Source organism: Cetorhinus maximus, chromosome 19 (assembly GCF_964194155.1).
Source record: "Cetorhinus maximus chromosome 19, sCetMax3.hap1.1, whole genome shotgun sequence".
Taxonomy (NCBI): domain Eukaryota; kingdom Metazoa; phylum Chordata; class Chondrichthyes; order Lamniformes; family Cetorhinidae; genus Cetorhinus; species Cetorhinus maximus.
In genome coordinates, this window is record NC_135897.1 from 21,187,784 (window position 1) to 21,207,694 (window position 19,911).

At 41.6% G+C, this 19,911-nt stretch overlaps 1 protein-coding gene across 1 annotated transcript in view; it reads right to left on the reverse strand.

Annotated features, from left to right (window-relative positions):
- Nucleotides 1–19,911, reverse strand: part of LOC144694311 (uncharacterized) — a 107,837-nt gene that overhangs the window by 64,862 nt on the left and 23,064 nt on the right. Inside the window, exons 5-6 of the mRNA XM_078564642.1 lie at nucleotides 10,122–10,235; nucleotides 4,226–4,366 (exon numbers count right to left, since the gene is read on the reverse strand). Coding sequence (XP_078420768.1) covers nucleotides 4,226–4,366; nucleotides 10,122–10,235 — 255 coding nt within the window. The remainder of the gene's footprint in view (nucleotides 1–4,225; nucleotides 4,367–10,121; nucleotides 10,236–19,911) is intronic.

The window sequence follows — 19,911 nt, forward strand, 5'->3', positions numbered from 1 at the left end:
GTCAAATCGCAAACATTGATGCACATAGTTGTTTGCCTTTACAAGAAAATGATGAAGTTCCAGTTCCACAAGAACTTGCTTTATTGCTAAATTTCTTAGATTCCTCGCCGGTATGCACTCGACAGATCAGAGACTGGACAAGTAGGGGCCCAGCCCTATCTCAAGTATGAGAACAAGTGATTTGTGGTTGGTCACGAGCTTGTATCTGACGAAATGGAACAGTACTTCAACAGAAGACATAAAATAACCAGCCAGGATGCCATCTTGTGAGGAGCACAAGTGATTGTACCTCCAAAGCAAAGAGCCATTGCTAAGTGAACTTCACAGCACACATCCAAGAATATCCCGAATGAAGACCATAGCTCGCAGCTACCTATGGTGGCCTGGGATGGATGGCAAAATAGACAGTTTAGTGAAGATGTCAACAACTGCAAAAGTTATCTTCAACAGCTCCATTACACCCTTGGAATTGGCCAGAAAGACCATGGGTGTGGTTACACATTGACCATGTGGGACCTTTCATGTGAACAATGATTCTGCCCATTGTTGATGCCCACTCAAAATGAATGAGGTGAACACAACAACATGTGTCACACCTGCGGATTTATTGATGAAGCGCCACCTCAGGACGAGATTGAGCTTAATTATGCTACATTTTAGGGAAGGAGTCAGGGAAGTCAGAAAACTAGACACAACTGGCATAGTCACGAGAGGAAGGACCAAAATGGTTACCGGGTGAAATAAGTGCAGTGACTGGACCTCTATCTTACCACATGGAGGTGGAAGGCCAAATCATATGGAGACATGTGGATCTTTAAGGAAGAGAGAAACTATGCACCAAGAAATAATTCCACCAGTGTTCACTATTGGGTCAGCATTTCCTGCTGAGAGAACTCTCAACCCAGTACAGACCTATTTGATGTTCCTTCAAGAGTGGAGGATACAGGTGCCCACTGAAGCATCGGATAATCAGAAAACTCTGGAAAAGTGGGTTCCTGACAGGCAAAGTTGTAGAGCTGAGATGCTCTACACGCATAAGGAAACCCCAGAAAGACTGAATTTGTAAATTACTTATCAGTGTAAATATTTTGCTATTTTGAGAAAATTGTAAATGTAAATATAAAATGTATTTCTGAGTAAAGGGGGAGGGATGTGGTAATCTGATGTGAAATATACCTTTAAGAAGAATGTTATTAAGGAAGATCACATGATCTTAGTATCCAATAGTAGAGTAGTGTGGGCTTCCTTTGTCGTTAGTAGTCTGTAGTTAGCACTTAGAGTAGTGTAGGGATAGATTTTGAAGTGTAAGCACATAGAAGTGTCTGCTACTCAACTCTATCACTGGAACCAAATCGACCACCACTTACAACAAGCGTGCGAATAGGATCCAACAGGGTCTCCCATTTAAGATGGAGATGAGGAGAAATTTCTTCTGAGGGTTGTGAATCTTTGCTCTTTGTGGAAGAGAACTTCGTGAGTCCTTGAATATATTCAAGGCCAAGCTAGGCAAAGTTTTGATCTCAAAGCTGTCAAAGGTTATGGAGTGGGAAGGCAAAGTGGAGTTGAGACCATGATCAGATCAGACGACATCCTACTGAATGGCAGTGCAAGTTCGAGGGGTTGAATGACCTACTCTGCTCCTATTTCTTGAGAATTGTATTGCCAAACATTCTCAATATACTCAATACCTCAGTAATCCTAAATACCCCAGATACACCAATAACACTGAATCCCTCAGGAAAGTTGGACACCTGAATGATCCCAATTTGATTTGCTATATCAAATGTCCATGGTTGCCCTAGGAAACCTGGTACCCTCAAAAACCCACATACCATACAAACTTGGGAAAGCCAGATATGGTAGCTGTATATAAACTGTCTGCCTCATTTCCCATTGTGAAGAATCTGACACAAAAGGTGCAGTATAAATGTAAGCACTTTCTTAGGTCTTTTTTTACCCCTTTAATCTCTGAGTCCTCTAACTCCAGATACATCCAGGAAGCCTTCTTGTCACTGGAAAACTCAACCCTGGAATCCTCTGATGCCCCAGTAACCCACATATCCAATGAAACAGATGCCCCAGTGACTTGAATAACCTGGGTTCCAATAACTGCTAATTTATGAACAACACCTACTTACATTTACAAAGGCCTCTACAGCTCAGGTGGGTAGAGTGGAGCACTAACACCCCGAAAGTCACGGGTTTACACCTGGTATGGGCTAGTGTTACTTTTGTTCAAAGGATGTATAATGTAGTAAAATTTCCAAATGTGCTTCACAGGAGCATTACCAGACAGAAGTTTACACCAAGCCACATAAGGAAATATTATGAGCAGTAACCAAAAGCTAGGTCAGAGTTAAATTTTGATAAATAGTCATTTGGTAGTACAGAACTTGAATATTGCTGAAAAAAGACTCATCAGGACAATCCCAAGAATACTAATGTCAAGGGAAGCAACAACTGTATACTGTATGAGAAGAGAGTGCTGATTAGTTGGCAAGTGGACTCTGGTAGAGGTGTTGTGATGGAGAATGCACCAGTTAATAGTGACTGACGGTTAACTGCCAAGCATTGTTTGAAATTTAAACCCTGTCCTTTGCAGACTTTGCGCCTGTTTCAGCTAAACAAAATAAGTGATAGCCATTCACTGGTTCATTCCTCAGGGCAATACCTTGACCAATCAGTCAAGCTGTCTGGTTTAAATTTCAGAGACAGAAGTTCATGCAGATGCTGCAGGAGTGCCGGCTTCTCATGCTTGATAAGTTCAGGCAGCATAGCATCAGCACCTAGAGCTTTCCCCAAGGCAAGCGAGTAGTTGCTTTGCTAAGCTCTTCCATTATGGGTTCGATATCCAGCTTTGCCATGACCGGCAGACTTTCGATGGTGTCGAGAGCTTTCTCGGTGAAAGTGTTGTCCCTAGAGTACAATTCAAGATAGTATTCCAACTTTCTCTCCAAATACCTATTGCAGTTGGTGATGACTCTCCCTGCCTTTCTTTCAATGGAGCCATTTTCTTTGCTGATGGGCCTGTTGTCTTTTTGATCCCTTCACACACGCCACTAGCTTTCCCTGTGTTGAAGGATATCTGGATATTCTGGCAAAATTGTAACTAGTAGTCATTGGTGCACTGCCTGGCATTCTGTTGGAGTTTACTGCGAGCAGCTCTTAGTGCATTCAGTCTTCTTCCTCGGATCACTCTTGTAATTGAGAATAGACCCCTTGGCTTCAGTGGAAGGTTCCATTACAGTGATGCTAGCCTCAAACCAAATAGCATTTTTTTCTGCCCTTACTTCCCATATGCTAAGAGTGCAGTATTTTTATTGCAGATGGTGTCTCAAAGTATGTTCTATTTCACTTTTGCACTTGTGGGAATGCCAGAGGGTGCCTGTTCAATCGAGTCGAGGAATTGTTGGTTTTTATCTAGTAGGTAGTATGACTGACATTGATGGGGGAAGGTATTTCAGCTTTGAATGAAAAATCTTCAAGGGTTGCATCCTAACCCTTGTGCACACCAGGGAGTGATCTGTATCACAGTTAGCGCTATGGTAGCTGTGTGTGTTAAGAATGCTGTTCAGAGAGTCACGTCTGGTGATGATTAGATCCCTGATCTTGGATGTCTCCAGGACATCTGTGGTATGGTTCATTCTGAAAGCAGGTGTTAGCTGCTTGAAGCTCATGGTAGCAGCACAGCTCAAGTAGTCTCTGCTTGTTCTCATTTATCTTTCTCAGGCCATGATGTCTGAGGCAGGAGGGCCATGCCTCATGGTCTGTGTCCACACTTGCATTGAAATCCCTCTGCATGTAAAGATGTTCTGACTTAGGGATTCTTCTTCTAACAGCATTAAGCTCCTCATAGAACTGGCCTTTCACTTCTGCAGCAGAGCACAGGGTTGGAGCATAGATACTCATGAGGTTAACTGGCCCTGTTTGAGTTGAAAGGTGCATGGAGAAATAGATAACTCACATGCTGAGGAAATGTAGAACCCCCAGAAAGCCTGGGTATCTCAGTAATCTTGGAGTAATGCTCCAAGGACCTCAATACTCCAATACCGGATATTCCTGGAAACTCTAGTCATCTAGGGCATCACCTCCATTTAAACAGCAAAGGAATCTCTCACACACATTACTGGTTTGCTAATGCTATTTAGTGCCACCTCTGTGCCAAGCAGCAGAAACAAGATGAATAGACAGCCGCAAATTTACATTTACCTTGGCAGCTCCTCACCTGTTGCATTGCAGAAGAGTCCATCCTCACTTAGTTTGTAGCCACTTGCACAAGAGCATTCCCGTCTATTTCTCTCCGGAATTTCACGGCAGAAATGGGCACAGTGACCAAGATTGTCAGAGCAGTTTGTTGCCACCAATACTGAAATGATAAGTGGTGAGATGAAAGGCTTTTTCCACAGTAACTCTGCTGCAAGTAATGGTATTAAACAAAATGCAAAATACTCCAGGTACTAAAGGACCGCCTGCACATGGCAGGGCAGGCACTGTTTTACATTGATAGCATTACACCATATAATGTACGTTGTATTACTTTTCAATGTATTAAGGGCCACAAGGTAAAATCACTGCATATCGCTTTGGTCAGTTAGAGGCCATCTGGTCTCACCTGATCCTCAGATCAGAGGTTGGATTGCTATTTTTTAAAATATATTTCTTTTAAATAGGGCACAAAAATTTACATCTGATGACAGAATTATGACCTAACCATGAGTGTCTCTATTATATTACTCAAGTCTTCAGTAGTATTGTCCATGGTGTTTCAATGGAAATCCTGTGATAGCTGAAGAGCCTTTATGTCATGAGAGGGATAACATCAGAGGCAGTGGTTCACAATGACTGGCTAAGTCAAATTAACTTTATTAAATCCTGCCATTCTACTTTACATGTATGTAAAAGATACATACGTGAAGTAGGTGAACAGGATCAAATGTAGGCCTCAATGCTGTACCCAACAGCAATCAATCCAAGAGAAATTGGCTGCCATTGAAATAAGGAGCCCATTAGAGAGGGAACCATCTGGGAAAAAATTTGAGGACTTCATATCTTTAGCCAGACCACTTATGCCCTCACCAGAAATGTTGCTGAATGTATGGGTGAGAGGCGCACGGTCACGGAGGGGAGACAGAGACCTGAGTGAGACAGAGACCGAGTGAGTATATTTGGAAATTTGGTTCAAAGTTGGAATTTGGTGCATGGAGGAACGAGGTGCTTTAGGTAAGGTTTACAGCAAGAAATAAAGTGTGCTGAATGGGGATTCGGTGAAGGGCAGGGAAGAACTGCTTTTTTTGTTCTACTCTTTTTCAGCCTCCAGTATCTGATTTCCACTTTGCAGCAGAAAGAGCAGGTAAACCAATAATTGGTTTTATTAGTTTTCAGTATTGTAAAGTTTACTGGCAGTGCCAAAACCTATTGGAAGGTGTAGGCTGTATTAGTTATAATTAATTAATTAGCAATTATCAATTAGTGTAATGAGGCAGGTTTAATAAATGATCTCAGAGTAAAAGATGCCCTAGGAAACAGTGACCATAACATGGTAGAATTTAGCATTCAGTTTGAGAGTGAGAAACTTGGGTCGGAAACAAATGTACTAAACTTAAATAATGAGGGCAGAGTCGGCTGGAATGAACTGGGAAAGGAGTTCACCAGAAAAGACAGTTGCTGAACGAAGACAGACATTTAAGAAAATAGTTCATGACTCAACAAAGATATATCTCAGTGAGGAAGAAGGACACTAGGAAAGGGGTGAATCAACCATGGTTAACCAAGGAAGTTAAGGATAGTCTCAAATAGAAAGAAAAAAAGTACAATGTGGCAAAAGTTAATGGTAAGCCAGAGGGTTGGGAAAGTTTTTAAAAAAAACAAAAAATGACCAAAAAAACAGTAAATAGGGAGAAAGTAAACTAACAAGTAATATAAAAACAGACAGTAAGAACTTCTTTAAATATATAAAAAGGAAGAAAGGCCAAAGTGAACATAAGCCCCTTAGAAAATGAGACTGGAGAAATAATGATGAGGAACTAAGAAATGGCAGAGGAGTTGAATAATTACTTTGCATCAGTCTTCACAGTAGAAGACACTAATAGCATTCCAAAAATAGTAAATAATCAAGGGGCAAATGGTGGGGAGTAAGTAAATACAATAACTATCGCTGGAGAAAAAGTATTAGAGAAACTGATGGGACTAAAGGCTGATAAGTCCCCTGGACCTGATGGGTTGCATCCTAGGATATTAAAGGAAGTAGCTACAGAGATGGTGAATTGCACTGGTGATAATCTTCCAAGGATCCTTAGATTCTGGAAAAGTCCCAGAGCATTGGGAAACTGGCAACGTAACACCCTTATTCAAAAAGTGAGGGAGACAAAAACAGGTAATGAGAGGCCAGTTAGCTTAACATCACTAATTGAGAAAATGTTGGAGTCTATTATAGAGGATGTAATAGCAGAGCATTTAGAAATGCATAAGATAAGCAGAATCAGCATGGCTTCATGAAGGGGAAATCATGCCTGACAAATTTATTAGAATTATTTTGAGGAGGTAACAAGCAACATAGATAAGTGGGAACCAATAGATGTAATATATTTGGATTTCCAAAAGGCTTTTGATAAGGTACCGCACATAAGGTTATTTAATAAGATAAGAGCCCATGGTGTTGGGAGTAACATATTAGCATGGATAGAGGATTGGCTATCTAATAAAAGGCACAGTTGGGATAAGGGGGGGCATTTTCAGGATGGCAACCTATAACAAGTGGAGTGCACAGGGATCAGTGCTGGGGCCACAACTATTTACAATATATATTAATGATTTGGATGAGGGAAGTGAATGCGCTATCGCCAAGTTTGTGGATGACACAAAAATAGGTGGAAAGGCCAGTGGTGAGGATGACACAAGGAGTCTACAGTGGGATATAGACTGGTTAAGTGAGCGGGCAAAGACTTGGTAAATGGAATATAATGTGGAAAAATGTGAGGTTATGCACGTTGGCAGGAAGAATAGAGGAACGGAATATTATTTAAATAGAGAAAGACTAGAAAGCTGCGACACAGTGGGATTTGAGAGTCCTCGTGCATGAATCACAAAACGCTAGCATACAAGTTCAGCAGGAAATAGGGAAGGCAAATAGAATGTTAGCCTTTATTTCAAAGGGAATGGAGTATAAAAATAGGGAAGTATTGCTAAAGCTATACAAGGCACTAGTTAGACCACATCTAGAATACTTTGAACAGTTTTGGTCCCCTTAACTAAGGAAAGATATACTGGCATTGGAGGCAGTCCAGAGAAGGTTCACTAGGTTGATCCCGGGTATGGAGGGATTTTCCATTAGATTGGAAGATAACGAGTGTAACTCATTTATTCAAAAAGGAAGAGAGGCAGAAAGTGGGAAACTACAGAGCAGTTAGCTTAACATCTGTCTAGGGAAAATGTTAGAAGCTATTATTAAAGAAGCTATAGCAGGGCACTTGGATAAGTTCAAGGTAATCAGGCAGTGTCAACATGGTTTTGTGAAAGAGATCATGTTTAACCAAGTTAGTGGAGTTCTTTGAGGAAGTAACAAGTGCTGCAGATAAAGGGGAAACAGTGGATGTACTGTACGTAGATTTCCAGAAGGCATTTCATAAAGTGCCACATCAAACGTTATTGCAGAAAATAAAAGATCATGGTATAAGGGGTAACATATTGGCATGGATAGAAGAATGGCTGGCTAATGGGAAGCAGAGAGTAGGCATAATGGGTCTTTTTCAGGTTGGCAAGATGTAATGAGTGGAGTGCCACAGGGATCAGTGCTGGGACCTCAACTGTTTACAATTTATAGAAATGACTTGGATGAAGGGATGGATGGCATAAATGCCAAATTTTCTGATGACAGATAGGTAGGAAAGTAAGTTGGGAGGAGGGCATAGGTCAGCCTCAAAGAGTTATAGATGGGTTAAATAAGTGGGCAAAGATTTGACAAAAGGAGTATCATGTGGGAAAATGTGAAATTGTCCATTTTGGCAGGAAGAATAAAAGAGAAGCATATTATCTAAAAGTTGCAGAACTCTGGAATGCAGGTGGATCTGGGTGTCTTATTGCATGAATCTGCAGGCTGATGAAGCAGGTATAGCAAGTAATTAGGAAAGCTAATAGAATGTTATCATTTATTGCAAGAGGGATTGAATACAAAAGTAGGGAGGTTATGCTTCAGTTATACAGAGCATTTGTGAGACCACATCTGGTGTAATGTGTACAGAATTGGTCGTCTTATTTAAGGAAAGATGTATGTGTGTTGGAAGCAGTTCAGAGAAGGTTTACCAGACTAATACCTGGAATGGGCAGGCTAGGCTTGTATCTGCCGAAGTTTAGAAGAATAAGAGGCAACTTGATTGAAACATATAAGATCCTGAGGGGACTTGACAGGGTGGATGTGGATAGGATGTTTCCTCTTGTGGGTGAATATAGAACTAAGGGTCACTGTATAAAAATAAGGGGTCGCCCATTTAGAATGGAGATGAGGCAAAATTTTTTGAGGGTCATGAGTCTTTGGAACGCTCTTCCTGAAAAGGTGGTGGGAAGCAGAGTCTTTGAATATTTTTAAGGCAGAGGTGGATAGATTCTTGGTAAGCAAGGGGGTGAAAGGTTATTGGGGGTAGGCGGGATGCAGATTTGAGGTTACAATCAGATCAGCCATGATCTTATTAAATGATGGAGCAGGCTCAAGGGGCCGAATGGCTGCTCCTTGTTCGTATATGGGGCAAGCATCCCAGAAGAGCAGGTATACACTTAAATAAACTCAACCCCAAGATTTGGGGCAGCTGGAATAGCAGATGGATATCCTGCCATGTCCAATGCCAGAATGGCACTGCTGGAATTTTCAGACTGTGATATTTAGCAACCGTGGGTAGAGGGGATGAGGTTTAAGTTCAATGGGACAGTCATGTGCTTGGTAGTACAGGTGAATTATGCTTGGCTTCAGTTCATCTGTGAGAGTGAACTTTAGGTTTGCTTTCAAATGAGTTTAACGCAAACTCACTCTCGGCCTTCAATGACTGACATTGAGTCTAGGGCAGTCTCATTCCAGGTCAATGATTACTAAAGAGTTTAGGCCAGTAGTTTCACTGTCTGCCTTTCATGGGTGACGATGGGGGAAATTTTAACACCCCCAACCCTCCAGGATAGACAGGAGAGGGACAGGTTAAAAATTCCAAAATCATCTGAACAGGGGCGAACTGGAGGACAGACAACTAACCTGTCCTCCAGAGGTTTATCCATCATTTAAATATTTTACTGAAGCTGTGTGCCTCAAGTTTAACAACAGTTTTACTTTTAACACCTTCAAGTGGGGTTTCCCAGGGTTTGGGAAACCCTGCAGCTGAAGGGAAGCGAGAAGTGGCGGATTCATCAGGTACCTGCCCTTACAGCAGGGATGCTTCTGCCAAATCCCCAAGAAAACTTACTTCCTTCCGCCACAACATGATGTCCCCCCCGCCCCCCCCGACCCAACCCCAGACCTGAAGCTCTCATGAAGCCCATGATCTTCTCCCTGCTTTGCCCACCACCCCACCCCCATTCCCCCACACTCTACCCCCCCCTCCCCCAAACCTTGAATCTCCCTCTGTCCTCTCTGCTCCACATCTGCAGGCTGGTGAAGCAGGCCTTTCCACGCAACAGAAAGCCAGCTCAAACTGGCTGGCTGCCGGCCAGTAAATGAGGTTTAAAAACTTTCATTTAATTAAGATGCTGGCATTAAATTTGGGAGGGCCTTTGGCTCACCCACATTTCCAGGCCCTCCTATCCCCATCACCCTCCCCACTCCTCATAAATATCAGGGTCAATGAAGTTTAGAGTCATATCATTTTTGCAGACCACTGTCATTTGATTGATAGTCACCATCTATAAAACGACACAAACTGAAAATTTTAAACAAACGTGTTGCATTGCAGACTATAATTCAATATGAAGTGAAATGGGAGAGCATTGATGGAAGTTCTGTACTGTAACTGGTCTTGCAGTGTTTAATGCTCTCATTAGATATAGAATTATCACCCGTTAATTTTACTAAGAACAAACACTGTTGCGGATATCGCCTGAAAATATCAAATAATAACTTTAATTCAAATAAAAAATGTAAACTTTACCATACTGACAATGGCGCCCATCAAATCCTTCAGCACAGTGACAGTAGTAGCCACCAATCAAATCCTGGCAAGTTGCATTATTGGTACATGGATCAGGGTTGCACTGATCACCATCTATGACAGATACATTTAATGAATGGCTGAGCTCCTTGACAAATGTGAACATTCAGTCTGATAGACATCATTCTTCAGTTCTCAGGAATACTTCCGCGCACACAATTCTTGGCCACATTTATAGATTAATATACAGATCTGATGAATATAGAGCAGTATTCCTTTAAGATCACAGATAATATTGATGGTGGCCATAAGTTAATCTGAAAGGCTTTGTTTAGTTTGTGCTGTAACCCACATCAAACTCTGTTGTATAACTTACTCTATATTTAGATGCGACTAGCTTTTGTGGTAGGGCAGTTTCAAACTGATATTTTTATAGAGAGGAATTATGTACTTCTAGGAATTGTGGTGCCTTCGAATATTTCTATGCCATTTCTCAGGCTGGCTGTTTCAGTTCATTTAGTTCTTTTTTGATTCTCTCAAGATGTGGCTTCAATGGCAAGGCCAGCATTTGTTGCCCATCCCTAATGAACTTGAACTGCGTGCTTGCTAGGCCATTTCAGAGGGCAGTTAAGAGTCAATCACATTGCTGTGGATCTGGAGTCACATGTAGGCCAGACCGGGTAAGGATGACAGTTTTCCTTCCCTAAAGGACTTTAATGAACCAGATGGGTTTTTACAACATTCGATGATAGTTTCATGGTTACTTTAACTGAAACTAGCTTCCAATTCCAGATTTTATTAATTGAAAATAAATTCCCCCAGCTGCTGCGGTATTGGAACCTGTGTCCCCCAGAGGATTAGACTGGGCCCCTGGACTACTGGTCCAGTGACATTACCACTATGCCACCATCTCCTCGCAAAGTTGTATTAAAATATTAGGATATAATGTATCTAACATTTACCTACTGACCTCAAGTATTATGTGTGGTCTGCAATGAATAAGTTATTGGAGGGAGTAATCCATGTACAATTTATGCTAAGTGTTAGCCTTGACTCAGAGGTAGCATTCCCATCTTGGAGTTGGAAGTCATGGGCCACGCCACACTCTAGGAACTTCAGCATAAAATCTAGGCTGGCACTTCACTACAGCACTGAGGGAGTTCTGCATTGTCAGAGGCACAATCGTTCAGATGAGATATTAACTCAAAGCTCCAGCTGCCCTCACACACGAACATAAAGGATACCATGCAAGAAAAGCAGGGAAACTCTCCTGGTATAAAAACAAAAAACTGCGGATGCTGGAAATCCAAAACAAAAACAGAAACAGAAATACCTGAAAAAATTCAGCAGGTCTGGCAGCATCGGCGGAGAAGAGCACAGTTGACGTTTCGAGTCCTCATGACCCTTCAACAGAACTAAGTAAAAATAGGAAAGGGGTGAAATATAAGCTGGTTTAAGGGGGGGAGTGGGGGGGGGGGGGGGGTTGTTGGGACAAGCAAGTAGTGACAGGAGGAGATAACCAAAAGATGTCAGACAAAAGAACAAAGAGGTGTTGAAGGTGGTGATATTATCTAAAAGAATGTGCCAATTAAGAGTGGAGAGCAGGACAAGCAAGGTACAAATAGCTCTAGTGGGGGTGGGGTGAAATAAGACAGACCTCCCTGTCACTTGCCATTTTAACACTCCACCCTGCTCTCTTGCCCACATGTCTGTCCTTGGCTTGCTGCATTGTTCCAGTGAAGCTCAACGCAAACTGGAGGGACAGCACCTCATCTTCCGACTAGGCACTTTACAGCCTTCCGAACTGAATATTGAGTTCAACAATTTTAGATCTTGAACTCCCTCCTCCATCCCCACCCCCTTTCCGTTTCTTCCCCCTCCTTTTTGTTTTTTCCAATAATTTATATAGATTTTTCTTTTCCCACCTATTTCCATTATTTTTAAATGTATTTCCACCCATTGTTTATCTATACCTTTTATGCCCCTTTAGTCTTATTTCACCCCACCCCCACTAGAGCTATTTGTAGCTTGCTTGTCCTGCTCTCCAATCTTAATTAGCACATTCTTTTAGATAATTTCACCACCTTCAACACCTCTTTGTTCTTTTGTCCGTGACATCTTTTGGTTATCTCCTCCTATCACTGCTTGCTTGTCCCAACAGCCCCCCGCCCCCCAAACCAGCTTATATTTCACTCCTTTCCTATTTTTACTTAGTTCTGTTGAAGGGTCATGAGGACTCGAAACACCAACTGTGCTCTTCTCCGCCGATGATGCCAGACCTGAGTTTTTCCAAACTCTCCTGGTATTTTAGCCAAAGATTATCCCTAATCCAACATCATTTAAACAAATTAATGGTAGTTTATCTCATTGCTATGGGGGTCATTTGTGTTAACTAGCTGTCACATTTCCCTTAAATCACACCAGTGACTACACTTTAGAAGCAAATAAATGGCTGTGAGGCACTTTGGGACATTCTGAAGTGGTGAAAGGCACTGTGTTCACTCCTTGGGTGTTAATGCTGTATCAATTGAAGGTTAAATTTATTAAGGTGGTGATTGGGGACTCACCTGTGTTCATATATAGGCAGAAAGTATGGTTATTGGTTGGAGGGGCATGATATGCTATATATATATTTCTGAATAAGTGTATAAAGATTAGACTAGCATTCTATCCTTCATTGTTTGCCTGCCTCACTTCTTACAATGGTAACAAATTTGGTTGTCCAAAGGTAAATGTTAAAAACTAAGACTTCTTTTCAAACATAAAATGTCAGAAAGCAAGTTTAATTGGGATACAAATACCTTCTGATGGTCTCAGAGTTTCAGTAGAAAAATGAGGCTGATATATTGACACTGATTACTGCTCTACCAAAGGAAAAACAAGGTCATGGCCTTGGCATTATCACCTCCTGCACAAAGTAAAATCAGAAGTCAGGTATTTTCTGAGATGGGTGCCACTCAGTTGGATAGTAATGATGATTTTGACTATATAACAAAATTTCAGTAAGGAATCTGCAAGAAAGGTGACCAGTCAAATGCCTATGCGACCTGGTCAGAATTTGATACATTTTGGAAGATGGACAGTTATTCCATGGAAGGATATATCATGGACGTCAATAAATTGTGCAGACATTGACCAAGGTCACTATGGGGATCCCTGGATTGGTAGTAATGTTTAAATTACTAGATTATTCCAAAGTGTCTCATATGAACAGGCAGTTCTATCAGGCATCCAGTTCTTGGAGAAGGAGACTCTGTTGGATCAGATCTGCTGCCTTAAATTTCTGGGGGAATCAGTCATTCCCTGCAGCCTTCTGCTGTGACACACAGAATAGAAGATTTGCTGGCGGCCACGTTTCAAATTATTCCAGATACCGGACACAGTTGTCAACAAAAGGATTAAAGACAGACAGATGAAACAATGTATGGCAATGCCTGTTTTTTTTTTTCATGAGAGAATTGCAGGAATGCCCAAGTAAAAGTTAATAGATGCTTCAAGTGTGACTTGAAGTATTATCATAACGTGGGGAACTGCCCAGAGCAAAGAGGTAGGGTCTTTCAAATGACACATGAAGAAAATAGTTCTGAGGAACATGTTGAATTTGAACAAATTATATTGGTCACAAGGAGTTTTAGTCCTGGGATGAATGTGTTCATTGTGGATTCCTTTAATTATCATTACTGTCTGAGTGTGTGATGGAGGCAAATTCAATTTTGGCTTTCTAAAGGGAATTGGATAAGCCCTTAAGAGAGAGAAATTGCAGGGCTACCAGGAAAGTGCTGGTGAGTGGGACAAGCTGATCTGCTCTTGCAGAGAGTACAGACATGAAGACTGAATGACTTCCTTCTATACTGCAAACCATTCTATAATTTTATAACTGTGCAGTATTGAATAGTGCATGCACTTCAATGGTATGAGGGTAAGACTGGTTAAAATGTGATTTTAATTCACTGAGTAATGATGCAAAGTTAAGGAATATAAAACTACTCATTTCTTTTAGGTTTGGCAATGACAACACCTTGAGGTCCTTCAAGAGCTGTAATTCCATGCAAAATAGCTGGGAAAAGTCATTTTATAAGTACAGGGGTAGCCTCCAGTGAGATACCTATTTTGTTGAGTACATCCTTCATGAAGAATTTTGATTCTGAGGTACCGGATCAAGGTCAGCTTTGTTGCAAAGGCGGGTTTGTGCTGAAAAGTCCTCACAGATGGAGCATGAGGCTGAAGTGAGGTTAGTTAGTCGGGGTTTTGAAGAGAAACCGTATGATGCAGATGTGGACTCTCCCACTGCTGGAAAAGTAATCATAAAAATCTTCTTGGCTCTTTTGACCACATATTCATGAGAGTGTAGGACATAAAAGCTGCATTTCTGCAGGATGATACTTTTCAGCGATAAGTGTTTCTGAGACTGTCTGTCTAAAAAGGCAGCGGACATGGAGGGAAAACAATGCCCGAAGATAGTCAGATGGCGAAAAGTCATAGGCCTGAAACGTTAACTCTGTTTCCCCTGCCCATAGATACTGCCAGGCCTGATGCATATTTCCAGCAGTTTCTGTTTTTACGAAGGAAATTGAATCTGGAAGAATGTGCACTTAATTCCCTATCCTTACCGACACAAAGAACATGAATCTGGTCATTTTTAATGATGCTTCACATGCTATACTTACTAATGGGTATTCGAGTGCAGCTGGTTTAATAACTTCTTGTGGGTGAGATTGGGAAATATTGTTGTTTAACATGGAAGCTAAGAAAATTTTAAAAAGGTTGTTAAAAGTACTCTAGTTGTTGAAACACTGACTCTTGTGGAGGCAGTGGATATGGAATTCAATTTTGAGTGACATAAGAACATAAGAACTTGAAGCAGAAGTATGCAATTCAGCCCCTCGAGCCTGCCCCGCTATTCAATACGATCATGGCTGATCTAATTTCGGCCTCAACTCCAATTTCCCACCCTCGCCCCATGACCTTTCAACCCATTACTAATTAAAAATCTGTCTATCTCCTCCTTAAATTTAATCAGCGTCCCAGCATCCACTGCACTCTGAGGTAGTGAATTCCACAGTAATTCCTCCTCATCTCTGATTTAAATCTACCACCCCTTAGCCTAAAACTATGGCCTCTCATTCTAGAATGCCCCACAAGGGGAAACATCCGCTCCACGTCTACTTTGTCTGTCCCCTTTAGCATCTTATATACCTCAATTAGATCTCCTCTCATCCTTCTAAACTCTAGCGAGTATAGGCCTAAACTGCTCAATCTCTCCTCATAAGACAAGCCCCGCAACTCTGGAATCAATCTAGTGAACCTCCTCTGAACTGCCTCCAATGCAACTACATCCTTCCTCAAGTAAGGGGGCCAAAACTGTGCACAGTACTCCAGGTGCAGTCTCACCAATGCCTTGTACAGTTGCAATAATACTTCCCCATTTTTATACTCATTTCCTTTAGCAATAAATGCCAAAATTCCATTTGCCTTCCTTATTACCTGCCGTACCTGCATTCATGCACGAGGACATCCAGATCCCTCTGCACTGAAGCATTTTGAAGTTTCTCTCCATTTAAATAATAAGTCACCCTTTTATTCTTCTGACCAAAATGGATAACCTCACACTTATCCATGTTAAACTCCACCTTTTGGCCAAATTTTGGCCCATTTACCTAACCTGTCCATATCCATTTGTAAATTTCTTATTTCTTCATTGCAACTTACTTTCCCACCTATTTTGCTGTCATCTGCAAATTTAGCTATAGTATCTTCTATCCCTGAATCCAAGTCATGAATATAGATTGTAAATAGTTGGGGCCCCAAGAAACGAACCCTGTGGCACCCCACTAGTTACAGCTTGCCATCCAGAAAAAGACCCATTTATCCCGACTCTCTGCTTTCTGTTGGTTAGCCAATCCTCTATCCAAGCTAATATATTACCCCTAACTCTGTATGATCTTATCTTGTGTATTAATCTTTTGTGCGGCACCTTATCAAAGGCCTTCTGGAAGTCCAGATATACTACATCTACAGGATCCCCATTATCCACTTTGCTTGTCACATCTTCAAAGAACTCTAGCAAATTAGTCAAACACAACCTACTCTTTATAAAACCATGCTGACTCTGATGGATTGCATTTTGACTTTCCAAATGCCCCATTACTACTTCCTTAATAATGGACTCCAACAATTTCCCAACAACAGATGTTAAACTAACTGGTCTATAGTTTCCTACTCTCTACCTCCCCCCCACTTTTTTTTGAATAAGGGCGTTATATTAGCATTTTTCCAATCCACTGGAACCTTTCCGGAATACAGGGAATTTTGGGATATTATAGCCAATGCATCCACTATCTCCGCTGCCACTTCCTTTAAGACCCTGGGATGTAGGCCATCAGGTCCTGAGGACTTGTCATCCTTTAATCCCAATAGTTTGCTCAGTACTTTTTCTCTAGTGATGGTGATTGTTCTAAGTTTCCCCCTTCTCTATATCCACTGCACTACCTGTTACTATTAGGGTGGTACTAGTGTCCTCCACCGTGAAAACTAAGGCAAAATATAGATTAAGCATCTCTGCCATTTCTGTGCTCACCACTATTAACTTGCCAGTCTCATCCTCCAAGGGACCAACAATCACTTTAGCTACCCTCTTTCCTTTTATATACTTATAGAAGCTTTTGCTATCAGTTTTTACATTTTGCGCCAATTTTCGTTCATAATTTACCTTTGCTCTTTTTATTTTTTTTTAGTAACCCTTTGTTGATCTTTTAAAAGTTTCCCAATCTTCCAGCCTGCCACTGACCTTTGTAATTTTGTATGCTTTAGTTTTTGCCTTTGTTATCTTTAACTTCCTTGCTTAGCCATGGATGCATTTTCCCCTTCTTACCATTTTTCTTCCTCTTTGAAATATATTTTACTTGGGAGGAACTGAATATCTCCTTAAATATCTGCCACTGTTCATCAATAGTCCTACCTTGTAGTCTTCCTGTCCAGTCCACTGGGACCAAATCTGCCCTCATGCCTATGCAGTTACCTTTGTTTAACTCCAGAACACTAGTGTGGGACTCAAGTTTCTCACTCTCAAACTGAACTTGAAATTCTAGCATGCTATGATCACTCTCCCCTAGGGGATCCTTTACTATGAGATCATGAATTAATCCCATCTCATTACACAAAACCAAATCCAGAATAGCCTGCTCCCTGGTTGGTTTCACAACATTGCTCCAAGAAACAATTTCTAATACACTATGAACTCTCCCTTGAGGCTACCCTTGCCAATTTGATTAGTCCAGTCTATATGCATATTAAAATCACTCAGGATTATTGCCGTGCCTTTCTTACATGCTGCCAGTATTTCCTGGTTTATACTGTGCCCTACTGCTGAACTACTGTTTGGGGACCTATAGTTACTCCCAACAGGGACTTCTTTCCCTTGCTATTTCTTATTTCTACCCAGACTGACTCTACGTCTTGCTCTCCAGTGCCTATATCATTCCTCACGATAGCACTGATCTTTTCCTCTACTAACAAAGCTACACCACCTCCTTTTCCTTCCTGCCTATCCTTCCGAAACATTGAGTACCCTTGGATATTCAACTCCCAAACCTGTTCTCCCTGTAACCACGTCTCAGTAATTGTCACCAAATCAGACCTATTTAGCTCTATTTGCGCTGTTAACTCATTAGTTTTATTCCAAATGCTATGCGCATTCAGGTACAAAGCCTTTAAGTTTGCCCTACTGTCAATTTTCCCTACTTTCTTATATGATTCTTTGGTGCAATATGGCGTTCTCACACACTGTCCCTTCCTTTCACTTTTTGGTAACAATCAGCCTCGTCACTAACCTGCACTCTTACCTTCTCCTTAAACTTTGATTTTTTTATATTTCCATGCAACTGAACCCTACCCTCCACTATTTAGTTTAAAGCCCTAACTATGACCCTAGATATGCAATTCGCCAGGACACTGGTCCCTGCATGGTTCAAGTGGAGCCCGTCCGAATGGAGTAGCTCCCTCTTTCCCCAGTACTGGTGTCAATGTTCCATGAATTCGAACCCATTTCTCCCACACCAATCTTTCAGCCACGTATTTACCTCTTTAATCTTATTGACCCTGTGCCAATTAGCTCGTGGCTCAGGTAGTAATCCGGAGATTATTACCTTTTTGGTTCTGCTTTTTAATTTAGCCCCTAGCTGCTCGTATTCCCTCAGCAGAACCTCTTTTCCTCGTTCTACCTATATCGTTGGTACCTACGTAGACCACGACAACTGGATCTTTCCCTTCCCACTCCAAGTTCCTCTGCAGCCCAGGTGAGATATCCTTAACCCTGCCACCAGGTAGGCAACACAAGCCTTCGGGACTCTTGATCCTGGCTACAGAGAACAGTATCTATTCCCATAATTACAACTACATTTCTCTTTTCTCCCCCCACTTGAATGGCTCCCTGTACCACGGTGCTATGGTCAGTTTACTCTTCCTTCCTACAGTCCCTGGTCTCGGCCACACAGGGAGCAAGAATCTCAAACCTGTTGGATAAGGGCAAGGGCTGAGGCTCCTGCAGTGCTACTTCCTGGATTCCTCTACCTGCCTCACTCATAGTCACGCCCTCCTGTCCCTGACCACTGGCCAAATTTAAGGTAGTTAATCTAAGGGGTATGACTGTCTCCTGAAATAAAGCGTCCAGGTAACTCTCCCCATCCCTGATGTGTCGCAGTGTCTGAAGCTCAGACTCCAGCTCATCAACTCTGAGCCGGAGTTCCTTGAGCAACCAACATTTGCTACAGATGTGGTCACTAGGAACCACAATGGGGTCCACCAGCTCCCACATCATGCAGCTACAACACATCGCCTGGCCCTACATCTCTATTTTATTTAATTAGTTTTTCAATTCATTTTTAAATTTCCTATTGGTCTTTAGTTTGTCAATCTGTAAAATATTTCTCCTATTTACCTTTAATCTGAAAGTAGTTCGAATAGAGGTTCAAAATACTTTTTAAAATCAACTGGAACTCATTCTATCTGCTGAGTTGAAGCCGAAGTGTTAGGCCTCCGATCCTGGACCTCGGTAGTCACTTTTAATCTGAAGTAAACTCAGAATAGGTCGTTCAAACTAGCAGTTACTTACCAACCAATGAACTTACGGTTTTCCTGTGATGTCACTCTTTGTTTTTTTTCACTTGGCGACAGTGACTGCAGAGGACACTCTTCCCAGACTGCTTCACGGTGATGGTGACTGCAGAGGACACTCTTCCCAGACTGCTTCACGGTGATGGTGACTGCAGAGGACACTCGTCCCAGACTGCTTCATGGCGATGGTAACTGCAGAGGACACTCATCCCAGGCTGCTTCACGGCAACAGTGACTGCAGAGGACACTCTTCCCAGACTCTGTGACATTCTGTACAATGGGGGTACTGAAGATACTGTATCCATAGATTGTTATGTAGAAAATCATTCATTGTGGGCTAATGCACACTCTATGAAAAATGTGAGTGAGAAAAGGTTAGCTTGACCTTGCTGGCTTGAATCAAATAGCTGGCGAGACAGCAAATCTTTAAAAGTAAATGGGTAGATTGGAGCCATCAACATTGGATTGTTTTACTAAAAGATGTGCATGTACATGGAATGTGTTAGGGGTCCTCAAGGAGGGAGTCATCCGTCAATGTATTGCTTTGTACAAAGTATGGAAGTCCTTCATTTTTAAAAAAATGTATATAAAGAGTCTAATTTTTACTTTGTTAAAGAGAAAAAGCTGGTGTTCATTGTATGGTATTAATTGGGGTCTCATCTGTAATTATATAGATAGG